The sequence below is a fragment of the Plectropomus leopardus genome, chromosome 10 (assembly GCF_026936395.1).
Source record: "Plectropomus leopardus strain MGB_pleo_1.0 chromosome 10, ASM2693639v1, whole genome shotgun sequence".
Classification (NCBI taxonomy): Eukaryota; Metazoa; Chordata; class Actinopteri; order Perciformes; family Serranidae; genus Plectropomus; species Plectropomus leopardus.
The window spans coordinates 26400777-26426624 of NC_142185.1; the positions used below are offsets into that span (position 1 = coordinate 26400777).

Below are 25848 nucleotides of genomic sequence, written 5' to 3' on the forward strand. Positions count from 1 at the left end.
CTGCGGCTGCGCACAATGAATGCCACGTACTGGTTGACGTTCACAGTCTTGGAGGACACTTCCTGATGCTGGCAACCGGGTCTGGCTAGTCCAGCTAACTGTTTTAATTTTCACGGTTTGGGGAAACCTGTGAAACACAGCGTGGTCAAGTCTGATTCGGGTAAAACACATTCTTTTGTTTAGGCTCCAGGTACATAATTTAGCAGCAGTTTCCACTCTCTCACTGTTTGAGTGGTGTGTTGCTAACTAGCAAGCTAAGTGGTTAGCTTGCTAGTTAGCAACTACTACGCAGAGAGCTAACGCTAGCTCGCCCAAACAGGTGTCGAGGATGACTCGTAGGAAGTTATTTACAAAAAGATACACTGCTATTATCTTCTGGTTTTAAGTAGGATGAAGTTGCTGTTTTATTGTTCTGATAAAATGTTTGTTTTCCTAAGGTTAGCTTTGAATGCTAATTAAAAGGAACGTTAGCTTGTTAAATAGGAGTCCGCTTTTAACAGCAAGCTATTTTACTACAAATCCCGAATTGTAAAAAAGCAGTTGACCTATGTTATTGCTTATTTTAACTCCACATTCATAGTTTATGTTATGAACATTGACAGGACAATGATGAAACGGCCTAGCTAACGTTAGCAGTCACCAGATAGCTGTTTATGGGCCACTGACAGATATATGACTCTGCGATAACTGATCTTTCACAACAGCGTTGGCTATACTTAAATGGCATTTTAAATGTTTAATTCCGATGTACCAAACGTCAAACAAAACATTAGTATTGCCAATCTCGTTAGAAATCAGATTGTTGTTGTCCCATTTATCATAACGGTATGCTAAACCATTAGCTACCACCCAATCCCTAGCATCCAGCCAATTATTCATCTGGCTAGGAGAGTCAAAGCCGCAGCATTTCTGGAATTAAATTCACAGTTATTTTATTGTCCTGCCTGGAAAAACAGCAGGTAACGTCAAAGCTAATCCAACTGCTGACTTTACACTGTCAGAGAGTGACAGTAATTCACCCTAACTCATATACTGAATGTGTGTAAATTACAGTTACACTGCAGATTAAGGCTTTCAAACCAAACCAAATTTGTGAGTTTTACCTGTCAAACATGCCAATGATCACATTATACTCATCTAAAAGATCCATTAGTTGAAGGCTTTGATTATTCAACTGGTTGATGTTTTGGGTCAAAGTCAAGAATGATAACAATCTATCAATGATCGATTAATCTGTAGTTAATAATATAATCAAACGTGAAATTTAATCAATCAATCAAGAGGCTATGCAATACTGTTAAAGTTTTTGCAATATATTGCTGTGAGCTTTGAAAAAATGCATTTGGTATTGTTTGAAAGTCTATTTATATTATTTTATTAAGTGATCATTAATTTTACCAACAGTTGACTAAGGACAGTGTTCACAATTTGCAACCCTTGTCATAGCCTGTAACAGCATAGAGCTGTCTTTGCCACCTCACATTGACCCTTAGACTTTGCAATAAGTTCAAGTAAAAGTGTGATGTTGTCACTGCAGCCATAGCCACAGGTCTTGATTGGATTAGATAATATTCAGTAAAAACAGACTTTAGAAAACACGGCATGGCTCTGCAGGAAGATAACCCCAAAGACTGAGGAAGGCCATTAAATTAATTTCTAAGTAAAGAGAAGCTCTCTCTTCCCTCTCTTTGTAATTGTCAAAGTGCCTTTTAAGGAGGACATTAAAGTGCAGTTATAATAAAGAGGAGCTGATAATGTGAACATAATCCCACTATCCCTGTTAATGTTACAATCAAGTTTTAATCATAAATAATTACTCTCACAGCAACCACTTCCCTTGACCTGTTAACCCACTTACACAGTCAGTCTCATCTAAGGCTTTAATTTGACATTAACAAGAAATGCATTTTGGTGTTATTTTATTGAATGTCTGAACACGTCATATTTTATTGCTAAAGATGGATGTACATATAATTGTAAATAATAAATAACTTTCTATTAGGTATGGGAATCACCAGAGGCCTGGTGATACTTACAATCAGTATTGTTATTACAGTCAGTTGCCTTGATGCTGTTGACGCCTGAAGTTATCTGAGACTTCCTTGACCAATTTTATAAAAAACAACTTTTCTTCAGTAATAACACACGATCAAAGTTAATCCAATTCAGCTTTTGACGATTTGTCATACTTAAACAGCCCCCAGTAAGCATTTTATAAAAGAGAGAAGGAAAACTAAAGCAAGAAGCTTTTTCTTTATTTGGCTGTTTTTAAATCTACTTCTTCTCTGACCCTGTTAAGCGGTGGGAGCAGAAGAGGTCGGACGGCACCATGAACGGCCAGCTGGACCTGAGCGGGAAGCTGATCATTAAAGCCCAGTTGGGCGACGATATCAGACGTATCCCCATCCATAATGAAGACATCACTTACGATGAGCTGGTGCTGATGATGCAGCGTGTCTTCAGGGGGAAGCTGCAGAGTAATGATGAGGTTACCATCAAATACAAGGATGAAGGTGAGTCTTAATTATCCAAATTAACTTGAGGATACAAGTCTGAATGTTGAAAACAGGATTCCCACGGTCATGAAAAACCTGGAAAACTCACAGAATTTCACAATCACGATTTCCAGGCCTGCGCTGAATTAGTCAAATTCATATTAAGTTTTGGAAAATCCATAAAAATTTTGTCGTGTGTAAACTGTTTGAGTAATCTTCCCTTCCATGTATTGTAACATACCGGCAAATTTGTTTTCTGCAGCTGTTGATACAACGTTTCTCTGAAATGTGTCAGCGATTGATGTTTTTGTTACTATCATGTGCGTTTTTCCATTTTCTTCTTGCATTTTGTCTCTCCTTCCATGTATGCCAGTTATCTTAAATTATGTTTGAAAAGACTTAGTTTTTTTTTGAAAAATGCCTGGCAAGAGGGGCAAAAAAATAATGTTATTATGAGTCCTTGAAAAGCCTTGGGACTGTTTTGAAAATGTGTGGGAACCCTGTATCAATAAGTTTTCCTCAGGCCATTCCTTTTATTATAAACTAGTACAAAATTACCAATACCACTTACATGACCAGGTCACTTGGTCACTAAACCATATAATTTCAGTTTTGTCTGTTTTGTATCTTAACATATTACATAATTATATGTAATTCCCCTGACAGTTAATCAGTTGGTCTTTCTTTTTCTTTTTTCCAGATGATGACCTCATCACCATCTTTGACAGCTCTGACCTCTCATTCGCCATCCAGTGCAGTAGAATACTCAAACTGACTTTGTTTGGTAAGATATCAAAGCATTTCCTTTCCGTTTCCCCTTTTTTGCCTCGACGAATCCAAACTTCAATCGTGATAGTGTCATCAAGATAAACTGTAGACCAACATGTTTTACAGCAGCCAGTCACTGGAGGGCAGTCTAGCTCATGTTTCTCACAACAAACCTCAGCTTGTATCATCAAATCAAAAGTTGTCCACACTCCCTTCTGACTCATTTTGGGTGGGATTTCTCTGTGTTCCTTAGTGATAGTTCAGCAAACAAACAGGGAGTAGGTTGATGTTTTCACAAAAGTCCTTTATGCCAGTTATACTGGTCCCTAATATTAATCTTAAATATGTACCAGCCCAATTAAATCCACAGTTGCTCAGCAGCCTTGTAGCTTAGGTGACTTCAGGTCATAGAAGAATTTTTCAACATTTCTCACGCACACCTCGCCCTAATATTTCAGGTCGAGGCCTGTTTTTCTCTAAAGTAGCAATACATTGTGTTGAAAATGCAGGGGTTTTGCAGAACTTGCACACAACACTTGTATTTTATTTAGTATTAATTGTTAACTACTTGACCAAGAGTATGATTTTAATCACTGCTTGAATAGGAATACTTAAAAAACCAAGCGTATCCCAGTAATTACATGGCATATACAGGAAATGTACTCACAGCTATTTGGGTAAATGGTGTTTTCTTCCTGGTTTTATTGCTAAACCCAAGTAGAAACAGACTTCTCTAGACATTAACAAATACTAAATATATACATACTCTTTCAGCATATTCATTTTCTTTTCTTTTTTTGTTTAACCAGTTATTTTCCCACAAAAGAGACAAAATTTACTGTTTGATAGATTAGGTTTTGGTAATTTACGGAGTTTGTCGGCATGAAAGCATAGAAGGCAGACACACGTACTAAATTAAAAAGGAATTATCTACTTAAAGGGGAATTATCTTCCATTCTTTAATAAGCTATACCCACTTATTTGTTGCAGTGGGGGTTGACTATATTGAGAAAATCAAATGTAATATTTTTAACCAAATACCTTAACATATATATTGATGATATTGTAAGATTGACTATTGGTGCTTTTACTAAATTTTTAGACAGTGAAATTTTTGATAAATAATCATCAGTAATGTGGATATAATGACTAAGTGGGTAAAGACAAATAATAGCACAGCTAGAGCAGTGTGGTAAGTTCAGAAAAATACACTTTTTTAATGATGTAATGCAGCCTTTAAAACCAGGGAAAGATAACACTTATGATATTGTTACATCCAAAATCTAAGATGATTTCAGTATAATATCAGCGTATTGCTCAGCCCTACTTTGAAGGGTCACGGGGGCAGGAGCTGATCCCACCTGACATTGAATAGTGCTGATCAGACGTGACATCTGGAACAGTTTTCTTTCGATCAAATCGTGTCAGTGCACACTTATAAACGGCCAAATACACCACATGATCTGAATCTGTAAATGTCAAAATACAAAATGATGTTTTCACTCAGAATGTCTCTGAGGCCATTTCTACTTTACACGTGTCTTTGTTAATGTTCATGAATTAATCTGTTTCCTGTAAATGTTATTCATTTATAGGCGTTACAATGTCCCAGTGTTTGGCTGTTGAATAGTTCAAATTTCGTTCCTTCCTGCCAGGAAATAAAGTTGTAGTAGAGATCGACCAGTATGGGTATAAAGGCCTAAATAAAAGTAAAAAATTTAATTCAGAATATTGCTATCAGCTGTGGGAAAAAAATGAAACGCACGCAAAACCATATCCCATAGCACACCCTGGATGTGCATCTTACAAATTTAATAATCTTATCAAGATATGAAACTCAAATTGGCTGACAGTAAGAAACACTAGCTCCACTCATGAATCTGTAATGACAACATGATGTTGTTTCCTGTGCTCTGCTCCAACTCAGTCAGCCCTCCTGTTGCTGCTATTATTAGCCAGGGAGCTGTAAGATTTTACTTTTTCTCACTTCCTCCCAATCAAATCTGAGTCCTGGCTCATCGTTACATGTCGTGACCTCACGTGGGCCTGATGGTCTTGGACATGTGTTGAGGTTTCCAAAAGAAGCGAAAGTAGCTGGAATCTCGTGGCAGCCCGTTTTCTCAGCACAGGGCCTCATGACCCCGTGCATCTCTGTTCAGCATTATTCACTCAAACAGACAATCTTGTGTGAGAAAGGAATGTCCGGTGATCTCGATTCTCATGTCGCAATGGAAAATTCACTTCTCTGTCAATTTCTTCTGGAAAAATAAGGGTTGAAAGGAGGTAAAGTGACCCGTGTAGTGCAGATCACGTAGGGTCAAAGATTGTGACAAACTTTTGTCCTTTGTTTCCTGCAGGTTGATGGTGTAATAATGGAACTGTTGGTTTGATTGTTGTACTAATATTTCATTAAGTAATCACAACAAACCAGGGCACTTCTGCTCAGCATCCCCCAGCTCCATTGTTAGCTGGCAGGCTGTGATAATGACGCTCGCAGCCCCTCTGTCAGCCTGTCTGGTATTGTGAATGGCTTTGTGGATTCAACCATGTGATACTGTAGATGAGTCCCAGGTATTCAGTGTGTGGAGCCAACAGAATTGGGACAGCTCATCATTCATAATGTACACATACTTAGTGTAGAATTAACCGCTTTTCCAGACCAGTGAACTGCTGAATTACGAGTATCCCCTGTGTTTATTTTAAATTAGATGTTACTGTATAATACTGTTTGTGCTGATGATCTGCACATTTTGGCTATCCAGTTGCCTATAAATTATTAATTGCCAGTGGAAAAAAATCAGTCAAATGGGGGTAAAAAACACAGTGTGTCCTTGTATGCATTTTCAATGTTAAATTGTTATGCATCTTTGTGGCAGCAGTATAGGCCGAATTACAAAGTATTTTATTTACAATAACATCAGGGTAGAAAACCACTGCATCACATACATATAATCAAACTGCACTGAGCAAACTCTGCCTTAATTGATAAGCTTTAAGCCACCTTTAAAAAACTTAGAACTTTTTTACTGCTTAACCTTGCCTGTAAGACAGCCCTTGAGGACAGGGATTTGAAGCCATTATTTCAAAAACACCAGACACCACTGAGAAAAACAGTCCACTGAATAGCGGCAGAGTTGCTGGTTTACTGCTGCCAAACTCAAATGTAGTGTAAACTTAAACTGATACTAATTTATTTTTTTTAGTTGGCTAAAAAATGTTTTTTTCAGCTCAATGCATAGCAGTACACTGTAGCCTTTGTGGCGGTAGTTTTGATTAATCAAAGACATGAGCGAAGCAACACAGTTCACAAGATAAGCACAACAGAAACATCACTAAGACTGGACCACTGTGTTTAACTCTGTATCTTAATATGTTACAGATACGACTGAAAATGATAACACAAAAGAAGTTGTTTGCTATGTTTGCCAAATTTACATATCTGTGCATTTCAAAACAGTATCCAGTTTGCCACCTGGAAGTGACTTTTGTTGTTAGCGCTATGTCACTGCGATTCAGTCTATACTGTCAGCTGTTAGTCCCTGATTTCACCTGACTTTTGTTTTGGTTTACCTGTCACAATAATTACGTTATAAACTTATCATGTGATAAACGAACATTACCTCAATCATTTTGTTTACCTTAAGAATGTTACCAAAATCTTCGCCAACGTGATGCCGGAATAAAAAGTTTTTCCCAATCACTTTAAGATTTGGGTGCAGTGGTTCTCCTTTTTTTCTCTCACAACCCCCAACAACTTGCTTGAGTCTGAAGGAAAATAAAACAACACAGCGTAGCCTGCAGCTGCACTTTTTGAGTAGAAGAGGCAAAATCCTGACTGACGTTAACTTGGCGACCCCTGGCAATGAGCCAAAAAAATCTGTCAGTCGTAGTTTTACCCTTCAATAACTTTTTCTTCACTTTCATTTAGCTCCATTCAACCTCTCAGCTCCCAGGCTGTCCACCCCTAAAGGTGTCTGCAGCACATCATCCAGATAATGTGGTAATCCTGGAGCTTCTCGAAGATTGTAGTTGTATTGATTTTAGTCGCAAGAAGCATCATTTGGTTTTGTGTTTGTTGTCCAATTGTTAGGCTAAGTCTCAAACTTAACAATTTTTGGATACTCCTGTTAAGGTATCATCCTTTTAAGAATACTCTCTTGTGTAAATTAGCAGGCGTTAATGCTATATTCAAAATATGTTAAATATTTTTTCGGATTTTAATTGTGATTTCTTAATATTCTCAAGGACTAGCTTTTTAAAAGAGTGTACTTGTGCTGTTATGCTATTATATAATCATTATATCAGTGACATAAAATCGTTGTAAAATGACAGTAATATCATTTATCGCAATTAGTTCGAGAGGAATATATCAAACAAAAGTAGTTATCCTGACAGGTCTAGGTAAGTATCTGCTGGGCTGTTGATGTACTTCTTTACAGTGTGACCCGGATATTACTAAAAGCTCACAGCTATATCTCAGATCTAGACTGTGATCTATGTCAAAGAGCAGTTCAACTTCACGACAACGTTGCCTCAAGTGGGAAATGATCATAACTAATGAGATCCAGATTCAGTAACGTGCAAAAAGGCAGCCATTAATAAAGTTACAGAAGAGGGGATTGTTGTCTTCTGTAAAAACATTCAGGAGTCGAGGTCTATCCATCACCCTCTTCGAGCTCTAACACACAAAAGGACGCAGCTGTGCCAAAATGGACTTTGCTCATTCTCATTTTCCAAAGAAACAACAAGGATTTAGTTAATTTGCTCACTTGTGCCCTCTCTTTGCCTCTTGTTATCTGCAGTGAACGGTCAGCCGCGGCCTTTGGAGTCAAGTCAGGTGAAATACCTGCGCAGGGAGCTCATTGAGCTCAGGAATAAAGTCAACAACCTCCTGGACAGCCTGGAGCCCCCCACAGAGCCTGGTCTGGCTGCTACAGCACCTGACAGTGGTAAGCAAACACACACACACACACACACACAAACACACGCTTGAGCTAAACTGACAGTATAAGCTTATTGCAGACATATCAGTATCAGGGCGTGTGTGTATTGGCTCATATTTCATCAGGAATTGCAGCAACAGTGAGTTACCTTTTCATAGTTGTCCACTAGAGAGCACTGACAAGTTTATTTTTCAGCTATAAAATGTCCTGCTTGGTATGTATCTTAATTGTCCATATCCATATCAAGATTGTTTTGTTATGTTTTTCCAGTATATACATTGTCAGAGCTTTGAAATGGTCAAATATGGATGACACTATCAGCCTTAAAATGTATGTCAGGTTATAGTATGTACACTGAGTCATTTGCAGTCATTCCCACAGTGCACAGGAGCACAGCTGTTTCTTTTTGAGTAACCTCTGACTATTGATGAAAAACAGACATACATTTGCAAAAAACAGATTTTGAAATTGAAAATTAATTTTTAACTCTAAACAGTTGACACACACACACACACACACACACACACACACACACACACACGTTTTTTGCACACAACTTTGCCGCTATAGAGGTTTAACGTTTTTGTAGAACAGGCCTCAAAATTGTAACTCAGATATTACAGTAAGTCTTGTAGTTTTAAAATATTCAAATTTCAAATTCAGATTTCAAATCCAAACATTGTTTTGGATACCTTTTAAAGCTATCTATTCATTATTATCTCTGCACATAGCATGGACACAGGAAATAGTGCTAATGCAGCTGTAGTATCTCCTAAAGCCAGGGATTATTAAACCAAAACAAAAAAGGCAAACAATTTAGAATTAAAACTGTAGTGTTCCCCTGTCTTACTAGGATACAGTAAAGTAACAAGACATCAAGTTATGAATTCTGTCATAGTTTGAGAAGTTGTTAAGTTTGCTTTTTGTAGTAGAAAAATAAGGGTACTTTGTGTTGAAATTTAAGAGCTCTAACACAAAAATTCAGTGAGTTATAGGTGCTGTGACAAAAAGTTTTACAACCATCCTCAGTTTTCCATCCATCCATCCATCCATCCATCTTATTCCACTTATCCGGAGTCGGGTCGCGGGGGCATCCCCAGTCTTCCCTGTTTTAAAAAGTGTCAGTTTATTTAAAAATACCTACAGAGAGAGTGCGACTGTGTGGTAATAAGCTGAATCACACGGGTGATACATCAGTAATTTCATTCATTGCACGGATCATTTTTTGTGTAGCATGTGCAACATACTGCACTGTACAGCCCTGTGCTTTTACAACACCTTTCAAAACAAAGTCATAAAGTGCTTCATATGGTTGAAACAGGAACAAAAACATTTAGCACAGCACTGAAATCAAATCAGACAATTACAACAATATCAGTGCCAGAAAATCAGACAAAGCCATATGTTCACACACATACACACAGTCCAGATGGTTTGATTTCTCTTAGGGTATTTTTTTTTTTTAGATCACAAACTGTCTGTTAGGTCTCTTAATCCCACTAATGGGAATCTCACTTGTTCATATTCCACATGCTCACTGCCAGAATTGTTAGATCTGTATCCCACAGGGATACTGGTACCAGACTGAGACAGTTTATAGGGGTCAGCCGTTGTCGGAATAATTTAACAACTTGTTTTCATGTGAAGGTTTGTGTGGAATTATACGCTCCATTTGCAGCTTTAATTATAAACTGCATACATACTGGTTCAGAGGAACATGTGTTATCATATTATAGTGTGGTCATAGTTTGCTGTATTAATTTTTTTTTTTTGCCATTGTTTATAGATAGAGACTTTATTGTCCACGTCAGTGGAAATTTGTCTTTGGCTTCGCTCAAAGATACAACATGTAAAAAAAAATACAACATTAAAAACACACAAATATACAGGAGACAATAGTGCAAACAGGCACTCAGAGCAATAATTTACATAAATAAATAGTAAAAGAGAGCACATTTTACAAAATAGTAGTTCTCCTAATACAATTATCCTATGTTCATCGCCTGAATGGCATATGGAATAAAAGACTTCCTATAAATGTTGTGACTGGTTTTCGGGATCCTGTATCGACGGCCAGACAGGAGCAGCTCAAACTCTGAGTGTAATGGATGTGAGGCATCTGCAATTACGCGTTTAGCCTTCCTGTGTATATCACTGTCAAATATATTGCTGAATTGTGTCTGTGACTTGCCAAACACCTTCCCTGTAATGTTGACAATCTTAGAGCTTGTTTTTGAAGAATATGGTTTTGTGTGAAGAATCTCAGTGGATTGAGGGGTCTCCGACTGATGGTTAAAATCTTCGACTTTCTTATTGCCACATGTCATCTTTGTCTTTGCTGATTCTTCAACATTTCTGTGGCTCTTGTTTCTAGAATCCGTGGATGGACGTGAAGGTAAAGTGGTGGCAGCAGACCCCACAGTGAAACAGGCCACTCCAGTCAGCGCAGCCAGCATGTCAGCATTCGACCCATTAAAAAACCAGGACGAGGTCAGCAAGAATGTCATCTCTGCTTTTGGTCTGAGTGAGGACCAGGCCCCAGGTATTGCACCCTGTCCACTTGCAAAAAAATGATTATTTATTTTTTTTAAATTTGTTTTGTTTCAGTGTAAAGCTCTCATGTAAAAATTCATATTTCATCCGTGCCGTCTTTATAGCTCCCGCAGCGGTTGCACCAGAAGAGCGCTCAGGAACCCCTGACAGCATTGCCTCCTCTTCATCTGCCGCCCCACAGCCAGTGGCACCCCCACAACCACAGGCTCCCTATGCCGGAGTACAGCAGGGACCCCCAGCTGGCATGGACGGTAAGACATATGCACACACAGCTACTCCCCTGTACAAACATGTCATATTTAATACTGCGTAATTGGTGACAATACAAACACACACACACTGATGCAGGTTTTTGCAGAAAGAATGCATTATTGGATATTTTCCTAATGACCACAGGGAGAGAGAGACCCAGCAGCATGGGTGGTTAAGCAATAACAATTTCTTTTACAGGGGTATTGTTATGTGGGATGTTTTTCCTCAAAATTACCACCAATGTAGCCTCATAACAACATTACCCCCTGTTGTTTAGCAAGTTTTAATATGTTGCTCTAAATGACCAATCCATGCTGTTTTGTTTTCCAAAGAGTATCTATATATCCCCTGTGAGTTTTGGCTGGTTTGATTTTATTTACAACCCAGGTGATTACTCTTTAGGCTATTTTGGTAAGGGAAAAACTGGCATGCCCATTTTCAGAAGGGTACCTTGACCTCTAACCTTAAGATCTCCGAATGAAAATGGGTTCTTTGAGTACCCACAAGTCTCCCCTTTACAGACATGCTAGCACCATACAGTTTTGGGCAAAAAGTATGCATTTTGTGCATGCAATATAGCTGTGTTATTTTCACCTGTTCTTAAAATGGGGAATTCAAATTTTTCTGAACTGTGGCGTTCCTAAACGGTCTTGTAATGGACTATATTGGATATGATTGGAAATCTGAGACTCTTGTGGATTCGGTGAGTCCAATTTTATTAATGTGTGATGATGTTAGCCCTCAAAGTAGCCATTTCATTGTGTTGAGACCATTTTTTTGAAACTTGAACTTACTGTATAAAATGAACCATTGCGACCTCTAGGAAAATCAGAGTCTTATGAAACTTTGCAGCCACAAGCTAGAGACCTCAAGCAACAGAGGATATCTGGTTTTTATAGGTATACTGAATATCAGGAGGTTCAAGAACATTAGTGCTCATATCTAATGACTTAAAAAGTCTTCAAATATCATACGTTTTTGATACCAGCTCTATGCCCTTATATACTCTAAACATTAAAAGTTTGAATAAGTGCCTGACTAAAACAATGTTTCTTAAATGTTTATGACGAGGAAAACTCGACAGACATTGCTGAGCTGCATCTTTAATTAATCTTCAGGTTTCCTAATATCAGTTGCTGCCTCTATGCAGCATATACTCCTGACCTGCTATTTTCCGCTAAAGATCTCCTGTTGCCCCCTAAAGAGACTAAAATGGGTCTGTGGTGGGTCTTAAAGGGTTAACACATTTTGCATGAGTAAGTATCTGCTCTTTCAGTAGACGTAACACACCACCACCCAGACACATAAGTAACTACCCTCTGAGGTTGCTGTGCATCGTCTCAGACTCCTGGTTCAGACACACAGTACAGCAGTAAAAACAAACATAAAAATACATTTCAGTTTATGACAGTAAAACATAAAAATATAGACCCATCAGCTGCATTTTTATTGTTTTTATTATGTTGTTCATATGAGTTCAGTCCTGTCAGCACAGAGCATTCACACAGGCCTGTGATGCAAAACGACCCCCATTCCTTTACTTCATTACTGTGACTAAAGAATGAACTCCAACAACACGTGCAGCCACTGCAGCAGTCAACGCAGTCCTACTGTATGCGAGAAGTAATTTCATGCCTCGCTTGACTGTGTCCACTCTGAAAACAATTACATATTCAAGTATAATTCAGTATTGTGTGACAGATTAGGATCAAGAATACATCAGACTCTATGACAGTATGAATGTTTAGTTAGCTGTGATGATTTAGTTCCACTTACGTTTGTTTAATTTCCTCATTGGATTACACACAGTATCGCTTTCATCCTGCTAGTTATTAGATTAGGTGAAATGTTATAAAGTGGACGAATATTTTTTTGATGTGAAAACTGCAAAGTCAGAGAAACTGAGAAAATGAAAGCCAGTATTTCAAGTAAAGGAGCAAATTACATGTGTATGGGATGAATGTACAGTATCATTTACATTTAGTGAAATTGCACTTGCACAGATTTAGTAACAATTTGCTGCATGTACTTTAAGCAAATGCTTGTTCGTTGTTGTGGTGGATCAGATCCAGTCTGCTGTTGCTGCAGGATTTCATTGAATAAGAAATGATACTCGAGTCTCACCACTTTGGAATCTTAATCAACACTGTAAACAAGAGTATCCATGAGTTTAGGGTTTATCTTACTCAGCAGAGATTTTATCACAGCTCTCTCCTGTGTACGATCTTTAACACAGACATGTTGGGCCCAAACCCAAGGCCTAGATGAAGATAAATGAATAAAGGATCAGGCAGTGTGCTGGCAAAAACAAACAAGGCTTATTTTTACGTAATTCTCAGCACAATACCATTCTGGGAATTGGTCTTGTGTGCCAATCTAGCGTGTCCGTTTCCTTTATCCAACTATCCCTCATAGCATTAGGGAATTCTCTGGCTTGTTTTTCGTGTTGTTGTGAAGGGAGGCCCAGACAGGTGCAGCCACAGAGGTGAAGCATATTGTGTTGTTTACACTGTGAGTGGATCAGATCGTTCCCAGCTTGTGGTTTGGCCTCAATGAATGAGGAGACCACTGGAGCAGAGGAGATGCCTTTCTGTTGCACCCCCTGAGAGCTGTAGCTTGTTCTCAGAGCGGTCACGCTGCTGACTCCTGACCACACCTGCAACACTGAAGATCAGCACACATGTGGTATGACTTCTTCCATTTAACTGGTGGTTTGTGGTTTGGCTTGGTGGCGTTGCTGGGCCTACCCATAGGGCTCAATAAGAGTTGAGTTGATCCAGATGAAGACTTATTAAGTCAGTGGGTTAGCCAGCTGGTGTGACGAAGGGGTGCTTAAATTCAATTTGCTAGAGCTGTGGGGTATGCTAGACAATTAAAAATATGGAAACCACTGGATCAGGTCAAGAACTTTGTGTAGGCATCAAGTAGGCTGAATGCCCATTAGTGTAAAGCAAAGATTCAACTGCAGCATTAAAGGAATATTTCACCCCTCCCAAATGACTATTTATATATCAATTACTCTTCCCAGGTAGTGTTGAATTTATGAAAAAACAAACAGAATTTCTTAGCATACTTTCATTGTGAATGACAAATCAAAAAACAGAAAAATTCTTGATAATATATAGTCTTAGGGGTCTGCATTTAACAACAGTGAAACTGCACGAAAATCTATGTTTACAAACTCGTGCAGTATAATCCAAGTCTCATTTATCCAGTCGTACTTCCCAGATAGACAGCCCTTTCCAACAGGGAACTGAAACTTATTCATGTTCTCCTCAAAGCCAAAAACAAATGTGGTAATTTTACGTCCCTCAACACGGAAGCTGCTTGTCTGCCATCCATCAGCTGTGTTTTTGTGTGACTTTTACCATGTTTATCTCTCCTGTAGTTGCTGTAAATGTCCTGCAGGTAACGTCACATTTTCTTCACTGCCTCTTTGCCACACAACCCTCTAATGATTTTTGACTAATGCAAAAAACATAGAAAATTCATATTCATATTTTTTAAATGTCAGACAATTTCAGATTAAAATTACAGACTTGGTGTGCAAAGGATTCACCAACAAAACACAACCACTATGACTTTAATTCATCAAAGATTTTTCTCCTTTTTGGATTCTTTGTTCACGAGAAGCATGTGAGACAAGCAATGTTTTTTTCACGAATTCAAGGTTACACAGGGAGAATAACTGACATACAAATGATTGTTTGTGTGGTGAAGTATTCCTTTAACCATGCTAATGTTCAGTGAGCTTTTTTAGCAGCTTTAGGGATTTTTTTCTTTATCCTAAGCTGCACTTTTACCTCCCTGTCAAGGTAAAAAGATCATTTCCCCACTGAGATCAGTAAAGTTTTGTTGTTATACACATTGGCAGCTCTTGCTAGATACCGTCTTGTAATCCTGTAGCAGGTCGTTGGATTCATCTGTAAACCTGACGTGGCAACGGACAGTTCGTCCATTCTTTACCGTTTCCCATCTTCATCTCTGTTCCTACTTCCAAGGCTGCAGATGGTTGGCACATAAAGACATTAAACTAGATCCTGCCCAGCCTCCTCTCCCCCTCGACCCTTTCCTCACATTATTGCTGTCTCTGGCTGCAGACTGTCAGTATGACAGCCTCGAGGCAGTTCAGAACAGCCAGTTGATGCATGAGGCTTTAGAAAAGGCAATACATGAGATCGGATGCCAACTGAGCATGTGTGGCCTTTTAAAGCTAGCCTTAAGCTCACGTTTCAGTTCAAGCTTGGTTTACTTGTTACCATAAGAATGCTGCTAACAAGATCCATAAGCAGACGGTAAAGATTTCAACCTGTTGTCTGTCAGATGCTGATGGACCTTTGGCAATAATTCACAGCTGTACAAGACAGAAAGAAACTGTAAACACATGTTTGCAGCAACGGCTCAGACATTTGCTCGAGGCTCCTTATCAGATGGGCAGACGTGGTTTTGGTGTGATTTGTTTATTTAAAAATAGGGTCTTGTTCTCATGACTCCTTCGTAAGGCATGCTTGGAGGTCAGCAGAGCTACAGCCAAATGCATCTTTGTTCCAATGAATATAATTTTCCCAACTTGGGGTTTCTCTCCTGAAGCATTGCAGCTCCGTCAGTTCTTTCTCCCGTGAGCGCTCAGCAGGCTCGTAGCTGACCTCTTGGCTACACTGGAGTGGAATGAACTCCAGAGGCCGAAGGGCTTCTAACAGCGCTGCATCCCTCCATCACTCTTACATAACACCCATGATGGATTACAGACCGAGACGAACAGGAGAATAGCCAATTTAACACACATGCCTTCTCCCACAATAAAGACCGCGGCGTTCATGTTAAAGGTGCTGTCAGTGAGATAACAGATGGTTATCACATCACTGCTTATAAAAAGACACTGAAGAGATACACTGTTTCTAGCTAAATATTTAGTTGTCAAGTTTCTCCCAGACCAGTGAAAATGAATATGGAAACTGGACTTTTCTTTAGGACAATAATTGTATGTTTATTGTGAGTTCTTCTTTAGCCTCTGTTACACTGCCTGTTCAAGGTGGTAATGTTGCGCCGTTGCGAGAACAGTTATCTTGCTTTAAGTTCAGTAATGGAGGTAGTAAGAAAGCCGAATCTACATCTGCGTGAAGGCCATGACACATCGAACAGACATCGGAGAACTACCGGCGAAAAAAGCCCCCTACTGTGTCACCTCACATCACTGTGTCTCAGCCAAAAAGTTGCTCATGAACACACCATAAACACTTCAACTGCTGGCCAGCCGGCATGTACGTTCTGCGCCTGCGTGAGAGGAAATGCCCCTCCACAGCAGCAGACGGGGTTGTCGGTAGTCGTCATGCAAAAAGGGAAACCGTAAGACTGTTTCAACGCTACGTTAGCACATTAACAACATAATCAAATGCTGAAAGAACAAAGCATATTTATTGTGAACAAAAAAAGAAAAACATCCCTACTTTATATAACAAGTTTGTTTTGATCTCACACTTTAGCTCTTTGTTTACATTCCTCGCTTCTGTCTCATGCGCTGAGCTCAGAGTAATTTCATTCACTGATGGGCTCCACTGTCGCCTACGCTGACACAAATGCTGAACCAGCAGGAAAAAGTCGACAAGGGCTGACAAGGGTCATTAAGGGCCAACAGCGTGGAGCACACCACAGCGACTAGGGCGATGGACGCTCACCGAAGGCCCAACATTGACCAACAGCCATCGGTCGGCTTGGTGTGTCAGGGCCTTACAAGGGATAGATGGCCGGATGGGGCAGGTGTGACAGTGTGATATGTGTGCGAGCCACTGCTGGGAGATATCAATAGCACCTTGCAGCAGTTAGCAGCTAACTTTAAGAAAGAGAACAGCTACTGAAAATGTCTGCAGATTCAGAAAACAATGAGGTTTCGGAGCCTTTACTTCCTAAGCAGAGGATGGTATCAGCTGGTGAATGATTGATGTTCCCATGTTATGACATTATTATTGTGTAAAAAGCGATGCAGACGCATGTGTTAACTGTCACACTCGAGGCTGGCTGTTGTGTTACATGTCACCCCTGTCACGCCTCTTTTGCTAACAGAACACCGGCATGCTGTCTAAAATCACACTGAGATGGCTGCCAGTGCCAGTGAGGCTGCGTGATGGCTTTGCAGTCTGCTGAATGTTTTGAATTATACAAAAAAGAGAAACTTCTTCACTGAGTTTCTCTTGACTTTTATTTGACAGGAGTCTCTTTTCAGCTTTGCTTTTTTCAGACTCTCAAGAACTGTAAAGTGTCATGTCAGCCCTCCCAAAAAGTGAAAAATCAGCACCAGTTTTACCATCACCTGAAAAACCAGTGAACCCTTGTGCAGCCTGCTTTCATTATGCCCTCTCTTTTTGTGTTTTTCATGTGTTGTCACACCAGTTTATACGCCAGGCAGGAGATCTGGGAGTAAAGTTTAGGCCTTGTTAAGGGAGAGCACTATTTTGCCAAGTCTTTGCTTGTCTGCTGAACATTGAAGCATTCAGTGGAAAACTTGATGAGCAAATTTAAAATAACAAGGAAAATAGTTTCCATGTTTTTGAAATGTAAAAAAGATGTCGAACGGCCTCACTTTCTAGCAAGATATTACTGATTACTGACATGATATTTAAATGTCGCTAATAAGATGCTCGAGGCTTCCTTGAATATCAGAGGCCTTTTAGGGCCTTTTTAGGCACATAACTGAGATGTCTGGAGCTGTCGACATAATTGTGCCCGCCCTCCACATGTGCATATATACAGTGTGTACTGGTGAAGTCATAGTTAATAAAAATGCAGTAGAAAGTCACTGTCTGCAAACTCAAAGTCCTCCTTGAGTTATTTATGTCTACGTGCCTATAGTACCTCAAAAGTGGATACATATGTCACCGTTTTGATTCTTTACTTTGTGTGTTTGTGTGTTTATGTCTGCTCAGTCACCTGCATGCTGCTCTCCATTTCTAAGACAGTTTTTACTATAATGTCCCATAGAGAGATGTCTGTGGGTACTGGCCTTTTAGCTACAAATAGTTGTACCAAAGTGGTTGCAGCTGTTTTTACTGACACAGTTTTGTGTTATTCTGTCCAGATGCACAGGTGTTTCCTTGAAGATGCAAAGACCCTATTTACATTTACTCGCTTCATGCATGTTAGATAGCTATCTGATAGTAAAAAAAAGCAAAGTGTAAATGCAAGCAGGAGGTTACCATCTGATTGAATTCTTGCCAGATGTTTAAAAGGTGTAAATACTCCAAGATGTATTCTTTACTTCTCCCAGCAGTAACCACATAAATAAGTGGTCTTTGGAAGAGCCTCTACAGCAACGTGTCAACTGGCCACTGATCAATTTTGTTGACAGATAAATAAAATTTAAGCCTGAGGGAAAAAACAGACCAACAGAGAGCTCCTGTGCTGTCAGTAAAAGCCAATCACAACATGCATTATTGATGACAAAACCTCTGCTTTATATGCTGCTGGTATCGCAGTTAGCAAAATAAAAGTTAAGACAAGGGAAATGTCCAGCCTCTTGACAATATAGTCGAATTACCCTGCGATAATGAAAAATGTAGTAAAAAAGATGCCGGAGTTTAGTATACCATAACAAATGTCAAAAAAAAAACTCATAGTATAATATGATATAAAAAATGTCATAAAACATCCTGGTGTAGTTTGCCAAAAAAAAAAAAAAAACTATAAAAAGCATCATAGTGAAATATTCCATGAATAATGTACTAAAAAAATATAATAGTATTGTATGGCAGCATAACAACATAATATAGTATGGTATAAAAAAAAGTAATGAAAATGGCATAGTATAGCATTGCATGAAAAATATCACAAAAAAGTTGTAGTATAATGTCAAAAAATATATTTATAAAAAATCTTAATTCTGTGGTATGCCATAAAAATTATTATGAAATATGTACAAAAAATGTCATAGTATAGTATACCATAAAAAATGTCACAGTGTATTCAATGTACTATTATAAATAAAGTTTATCATGATGTAAATCCTAATTTGTGTAAAATTATGTACATTTTTATAGTTCTCTCAGTGTACTTATAGTACTTGCCCCCTGTCTCTTCAGGTCAGGTGTATCAGCAGTACCAGGCTCCAGGAGGATACCCGCCTCAGCAACCAGGTGCCCCGCCACAGCAGCAGCAGTACGGTATGCAGTACTCTGGTAAGATTAAAAGTGGTCAGGGATTAAGGCGGAAAAAAGGTAGCTGCTGTGTTGTGAAGCAATGTGACTCTGTGTCCTCTTTTGAATGAATTCAAGAGACTCCCTCCCGTTATCGCTCTGCAGGATACAGCTCTCAGCCCGGAGCTCCTCAGCCTGGACCCCCGCAGCCGCAGCCACAACAGCAGTTTCAGAACTACGCGCCTCCCTCCTCCCAGGCTCCAGCGTCCGGTCCAGCTCCAGCTCCAGGCTTCCAGGGTGGCCAGCAGCAGCCCCACCCACCTCAGGGAGCCCAGCAGTATCCACCAGGAGCCTTCCCTCCCCAAAACTATACCTCCCAGGCCTCCCAGCCTGCCAACTACAGCCTGCCGCCCAGCTCCCAGCCCGGCTCAGGGTACCAACCCCGCCCAGGATACACCCCGCCTCCAGGCAACACTGTCACCCCTCCACCAGGAGCTGCTAACCCCTATGCCCGCAACCGCCCCCCTTACGTCCAGGGCTACACTCAGCCAGGCCCTGGGTACCGGTAAAAGAGGATAGCGGATGTTACTGATCCTCATACCCCAAACCCCTCCCTTATGTGTGGCTCCACCTGTTTGGAGTGGGTGCAGGAAACATGGTTTACTGCTCTGCACCCCCGACCCCTCCCCCATACAAATATCAAGTCCAAATATAAAACAAGCAACCCCCTGATCCCCCAAGTCTGATGGTTAGTGTTTGTATGCTGTCTCTCCAACACACCACTCTGCTCCGACCCTGGTGTTTGTTCCTTGTGTTACTTTCCTCTCTTCTCCCGTCACCGTCGCCTCTGTCTTCTCTGCCCTCTTGTGTCTGTAAAAATGTAACCAGTCTGTATGCACACACCTGGGAGACCAAAACAGGCTGTTGCACAAACTGTTTAATGTTCTTTTTATGGTAACGCTTTATTTTGCGAGTAAGATCAGCATCCACATTTTGCATTGGCGTGTCGATAAACATCTCAACCGGTCGTGTTGATTTTACTATGTCAGGATGCATTTTAAGACACTATCGAAATGAAAAGTTACCCCTTTTCTTGTTTGTTTATGTCTGTTTGTGTCTTGATTTGATCAATTTCACCACCATGTCGGTATTAATGATGTGTCAATGAAACTGCCCCATGTTGGGAACACTAGCTAAGTGATGGCTTATGGGAGGTGTAGATCCCAGCGTCATGAAGAAGGCTTCTTTTGTTTAGCTAATTATATCATCTCCAGTAAGGCTTGCTATTCCTCTCTTTCTCTTTATCTTATCACTGGTTTTTACTAATAAATCAAATTCCACCCTCAAGTGAGATTAGTTGTTCATGTATAAACTGTAACATTTTTTTCTTGAACCTAATAAATGATTAAGACCCAGCCGAAGTCCCTTTTTATCTTTTTGTTTTGGTCTCATGTTGCTCTTGGCCTGCATGTTGTCTTGCCGTCTTTCTCTTAACGCTCTCTCTCACTTTGTGGTTTCTGAGTTCATGTCTCTGTTAAGCTTGGCTTCTCCCTTCCTCGTCTCCCCCACCCAGATTTGGAAAACTGTAGTAATGGTGGTATTTCTGTTTTGTTTGCCTGCCTGTGGGTTGTGGTCGGCTGGGACGTGTGGCGAGTGAGTGTGTGGTTGGTACTTCATGTCAGACCGTCTCACTGAGTGCACAGGGTTTATTAAAGATGATTTAGAGAAGCGTGTCAAGCATTGCTCTTCACCTCATCTGTGCCAAGCCGAAAATCCCTCTCTTGAGATTTATTTATCCTCTGTGAAAAGTCTGCAATATTAATAAAGTAACCACAATGTTAGGAATTTATTGAATCTGATCAGCTTATGTCTGCCTTTGACAATGCATCATCCACAAAAGAAAAGTTTGACATTTTGAGAAATTAGCTCAGCCAGGTGCATTTTGTTGAGCAGATTTTTTTTTTTTTTTTACTCAATATTTGCATTAATCTTCCTTAGACTCAACTAACCCTATGCAAATTCTAAATTTGTGTTATCAAGTCATAGTATAGTATGTCAGTAAATATCCAATCAAAAAGAATTCAAAGTAAAGTATGTCAAAAGAAAATCTTTTTTTTAAAATGTAGTTTAAGGTGCCAAAAAAATTTGTCAAAATATGTCAGAGAAATATGTTGAAATGTTCGATTAAAAAAGGTCACAGTATAGTGTGTGAAAAAAATCATTCAAAAAGTACAAGGCCTAAAGGCATAGTAAGTCATAGTATAATAAGTAGAACAAATTCCATCACAAACAGTAAAGAATACCGAAAAATTTCATCAAAAACGTCATAGTATAATATGCTAAAAATGATCACAAAATATAATAGTATAGCATGTAAAAAAAAAAATGTCATGGTTTACTATGTAGAAAACATTCATCAAAAAACATCATAGTATAGTATGTCCACAAATTTAACTAAAAAAAGAAAACGTCTTAGTATTGTATATCAAAGAATGTCATTGTATAGTATGTCCGAAAAATTCACCAAAAAATTTCATCAAAAACATCGTAGTGTGGTCACCAAATTTTCACCTAAAAATGTATAGTATGTCAACAAATTTCAACAAAAAAATGTAATTGTATATCGACAAATTCTGTCCAGTAATACATCCATGATGTCACTGGTAAGATGTCGTGTTCTGGGGGAAAATTTGTCAAAACATATTATATGATAACATGTTTTGGCAACATTTTGTCGACATATTTTTCTATAACATTTTTACATAAAAAATTTCAACATATGATACTATGACGTTTTTTGATGAGACTTTGTTTTTTGATGTACTATATTATGATGATTTTGATGAAATTTTCCTACCGACTTACTATATTATGTTGGGGTTTTTTTTTTGTGAAATTTGTAAACATACTCTATGACTTTTTCAAGAGATACATTTCGATATTTTATTATTATTACATATTATTATTCAAAAATGACATAGTATAGTGTATCAAAAAAATCATCAAAAATGATGATAATATAGTATGTGAAAAAAAACTTCACCAAAAACGCCATATTATAGTATGTCAACAAATTTTCCCCAAAAAACGTCAGTGTAATTTGTCGACAAAATTCACAAAAAAAAGACACAGTATAGTTTGTTGACAAATTGCACCAAAAAATAAAATCAAATTACTAATGGCATCATGGATGCATTAAAGGATGGTGTAATTACACTTTTGGCCACTTAAATTTTGCATAAGCGCCTGGCGCACTTCCTAAGGGCTCGATCCTGACCGGATACCACTATGAAAACAACTCTCGCGAGACGATGCGAGATTCAAAATGGCGGCTCCCTGCAGACAAATCCATAACAAACCATTTTTACCGGACAGTAAAGTACTTTTCTTTGTAATTTGCTTTTTTTTCTTCCAACTTCTACATGCACTATTTTCCTCTCTCAAAACGGAGTACTTTTCCGACCGACTTGGACCACGAAGAGGATCATATCAACGACTTTTTCAGCAGAATCTGCACCGTGAGCACTGCAACTTCATCCACAACAAAACCCGCTATATCCACACTCTCTCCACACCACAAACGACTCCTTCCGCAATCACTTGCCAGGACTTCATGAAAAACCAACTCAAAATACCCATAGACACCGTCAACAACATCACTTTTCGTTGCGTTTACGGCAACGGAAAAACAGCAGCAACCGATCCTGTCAAACCATCACAAACTGCGAGCACTAAAACCAGAAGGAACTGGATTAACGTGATGACAGGCAGCTAAAAGGACGCTTTGTAATAGTATAGTATGTCAAAAAATGTCTTTACAAAACGCCATACAATACCATGTCAAAAAAAAAGGAAAAAAACGCCATAGTATACTATAAAGAAATGTTTCACGTAAAAATGCCATAGTATAATTTGTTTACAAATTGAACCTCCCAAAAAACCCCAACATAGTATAGTTTAGTATGTCAAATACATTATGAAAAAAAACGCCATATTATACTATATAGGAATTTTTCACGAAAGTATGCCATAGTATAGTTTGATTACAAATTTAATCCCAAAAAAACAACATAGTAAAGAATAGTATGTCGAAAAATTTTACCAAAGAATGTCCTAGTATAGTATGTCGACAAATTTACACCAAAAAACGTCATAGTATAGTTTGTCGAAAAATTCATCAGAAAACAACATAGTATAGTATGTCAAAAATTCTCATCACAAAACGGCTAAGTATAGTTTATTTACATTTTTCACCAACAAAATACACTGCGTCAAAACATGTTTCAGAAATGTGATAGTATTAGTATGTTAACATTTTTTACCCAAAAATTGAAGTAGTAGAGAATATCAAAATATTTCATCAAAAATTGTCATAGTACAGAATGTCAGTGTCACAGTGTCAGTCATTCTATTGACACATTAACAAAATGGCTGAAAATGTACCCAAACAGCAAGCAGAAAATTTGCTAATTGGTCAGTAACTGGTTTCTAACCAGTGTCTCAGATGACTGAAAAGCCAAACATCAAGTATTAGTTAAGTTATTAGTAAGGTTATAACTGCTAGAGGCAGACTTTATTCAAGGATAAAGATTTCAAAAGCTTAAATAAAAGATAATCCAACTTTCAAAAATCACAAACAATACTATGGCAAAAATGTCAAATTTTGATGTGTCCCAAAAATGCCAAAGACTACATATTATAGCTTGTAGAGAAGCATCATAGCATACAAAGTGCAAACAAAGGCCAAAAACATCATAGTTTTGCATGATGGTAAAAAATCACATACTATACTATGGCAAAAATGTCAAATTTTTACCCATCCCAAAAATGCCTAAAAACAACATGTTATAGCTGGTAGAGACGCGTTATAGTATACAAAGTGGAAACGAAGGCCAAAAATGTCATAATTTTGCATGATGAAAAAATTGCCCAAAATCACATACTATACTATGGCAAAAATATCAAATTTTTACCCATCCCAAAAATGCCTAAAAACAACATGTTATAGCTGGTAGAGACGCGTTATAGTATACAAAGTGGAAACAAAGGCCAAAAAAGGCAAAAAAACGTCACAATTTTGCATGTTGAAAAAATGGCAAAAAATCGCATACTATACTATGGCAAAAATGTCAAATTTTGACCCGTCACAAAAATGCCTAAAAACGACATATTATAGCTTGTAGAGACGTGTTATAGTATACAAAGTGGAAAAAATGGCTTAAAATGGACAAGAACATCATAATTTTGCACGTTGAAAAAATTACCAAAAATCGCATACTATACTATGGCAAAAATGTCAAATTTTGACCCATCACAAAAATGCCTAAAAACGACATATTATAGCTCGTAGAGATGCATTATAGTATACAAAGTGGAAAAAACGGCTTAAAATGGACAAGAACATCATAATTTTGCATGTTGAAAAAATGGCAAAAAATCGCATACTATACTATGGCAAAAATGTCAAATTTTGACCCGTCCCAAAAATGCATAAAAACAACATATTATAGCTGGTAGAGACGCGTTATAGTATACAAAGTGGAAACAAAGGCCAAAAAAGGCAAAAAACATCATAATTTTGCATGTTGATAAATGGCAAAAAATCGCATACTATATTATGGCAAAAATGTCAAATTTTGACCCGTCACAAAAATGCCTAAAAACGACATATTATAGCTCGCAGAGACGCGTTGTAGTATACAAAGTGGAAAAAACGGCTTACAATGGACAAGAACATCATAATTTTGCATGTTGAAAAAATTGCCAAATTTGACATTTTTGCCATAGTATAGTATGGCGATTTTTGCTATTTTTCAACATGCAAAAATGCCTAAAACGACATATTATAGCTCAGAGAGACGTTATAGTATACAAAGTGGAAAAAACGGCTTAAAATGGACAAGAACATCATAATTTTGCATGTTGAAAAAATTGCCAAAAATCACATACTATACTATGGCAAAAATGTCAAATTTTGACCCGTCACAAAAATGCATAAAAACAACATATTACAGCTGGTAGAGACACATTATAGCATACAAAGTGGAAACAAAGGCCAAAAAAGGCAAAAAAAGTCATAATTTTGCATGTTGAAAAAATGGCAAAAAATCGCATACTATACTATGGCAAAAATGTCAAATTTTGACCCGTCACAAAAATGCCTAAAAACGACATATTATAGGTCGTAGAGACGCGTTATAGTATACAAAGTGGAAAAAACGGTTTAAAATGGACAAGAACATCATAATTTTGCATGTTGAAAAAATTGCCAAATTTGACATTTTTGCCATAGGATAGTATGCGATTTTTTGCTATTTTTTCAACATGCAAAAATGCCTTAAAACGACATATTATAGCTCGTAGAGACGCGTTATAGTATACAAAGTGGAAAAAACGGCTTAAAATGGACAAGAACATCATAATTTTGCATGTTGAAAAGATAGCAAAAAATCGCATACTATACTATGGCAAAAATGTCAAATTTTGACGCGTCCCAAAAGTGCCTAAAAACAACATATTATAGCTCGTAGAGACGCGTTATAGTATACAAAGTGGAAAAAACGGCTTAAAATGGACAAGAACATCATAATTTTGCACGTTGAAAAAATTGCCAAGAATCGCATACTATACTATGGCAAAAATGTCAAATTTTGACGCGTCCCAAAAATGCATAAAAACAACATATTATAGCTGGTAGAGACGCATTATAGT

At 38.3% G+C, this 25848-nt stretch overlaps 1 protein-coding gene across 2 annotated transcripts; it reads left to right on the forward strand.

Annotated features, from left to right (window-relative positions):
- tfg (trafficking from ER to golgi regulator) lies at window positions 1–20552 on the forward strand. Of its 2 annotated transcripts, none has more exons than XM_042494544.2 (8): window positions 1–160; window positions 2300–2513; window positions 3196–3279; window positions 8066–8212; window positions 10581–10748; window positions 10864–11010; window positions 19084–19179; window positions 19303–20552. In XM_042494544.2, the coding sequence occupies exons 2-8, from the start codon at window positions 2330–2332 to the stop codon at window positions 19704–19706; spliced, it is 1230 nt and encodes a 409-aa protein (XP_042350478.1). In that variant the 5' UTR covers window positions 1–160; window positions 2300–2329; the 3' UTR covers window positions 19707–20552. The 2 variants fall into 2 exon arrangements, with proteins under 2 accessions (XP_042350478.1, XP_042350479.1); XM_042494545.2 differs by having other exon boundaries at window positions 19084–19164.
- The last annotated feature ends 5296 nt before the right edge of the window (window positions 20553–25848 follow it).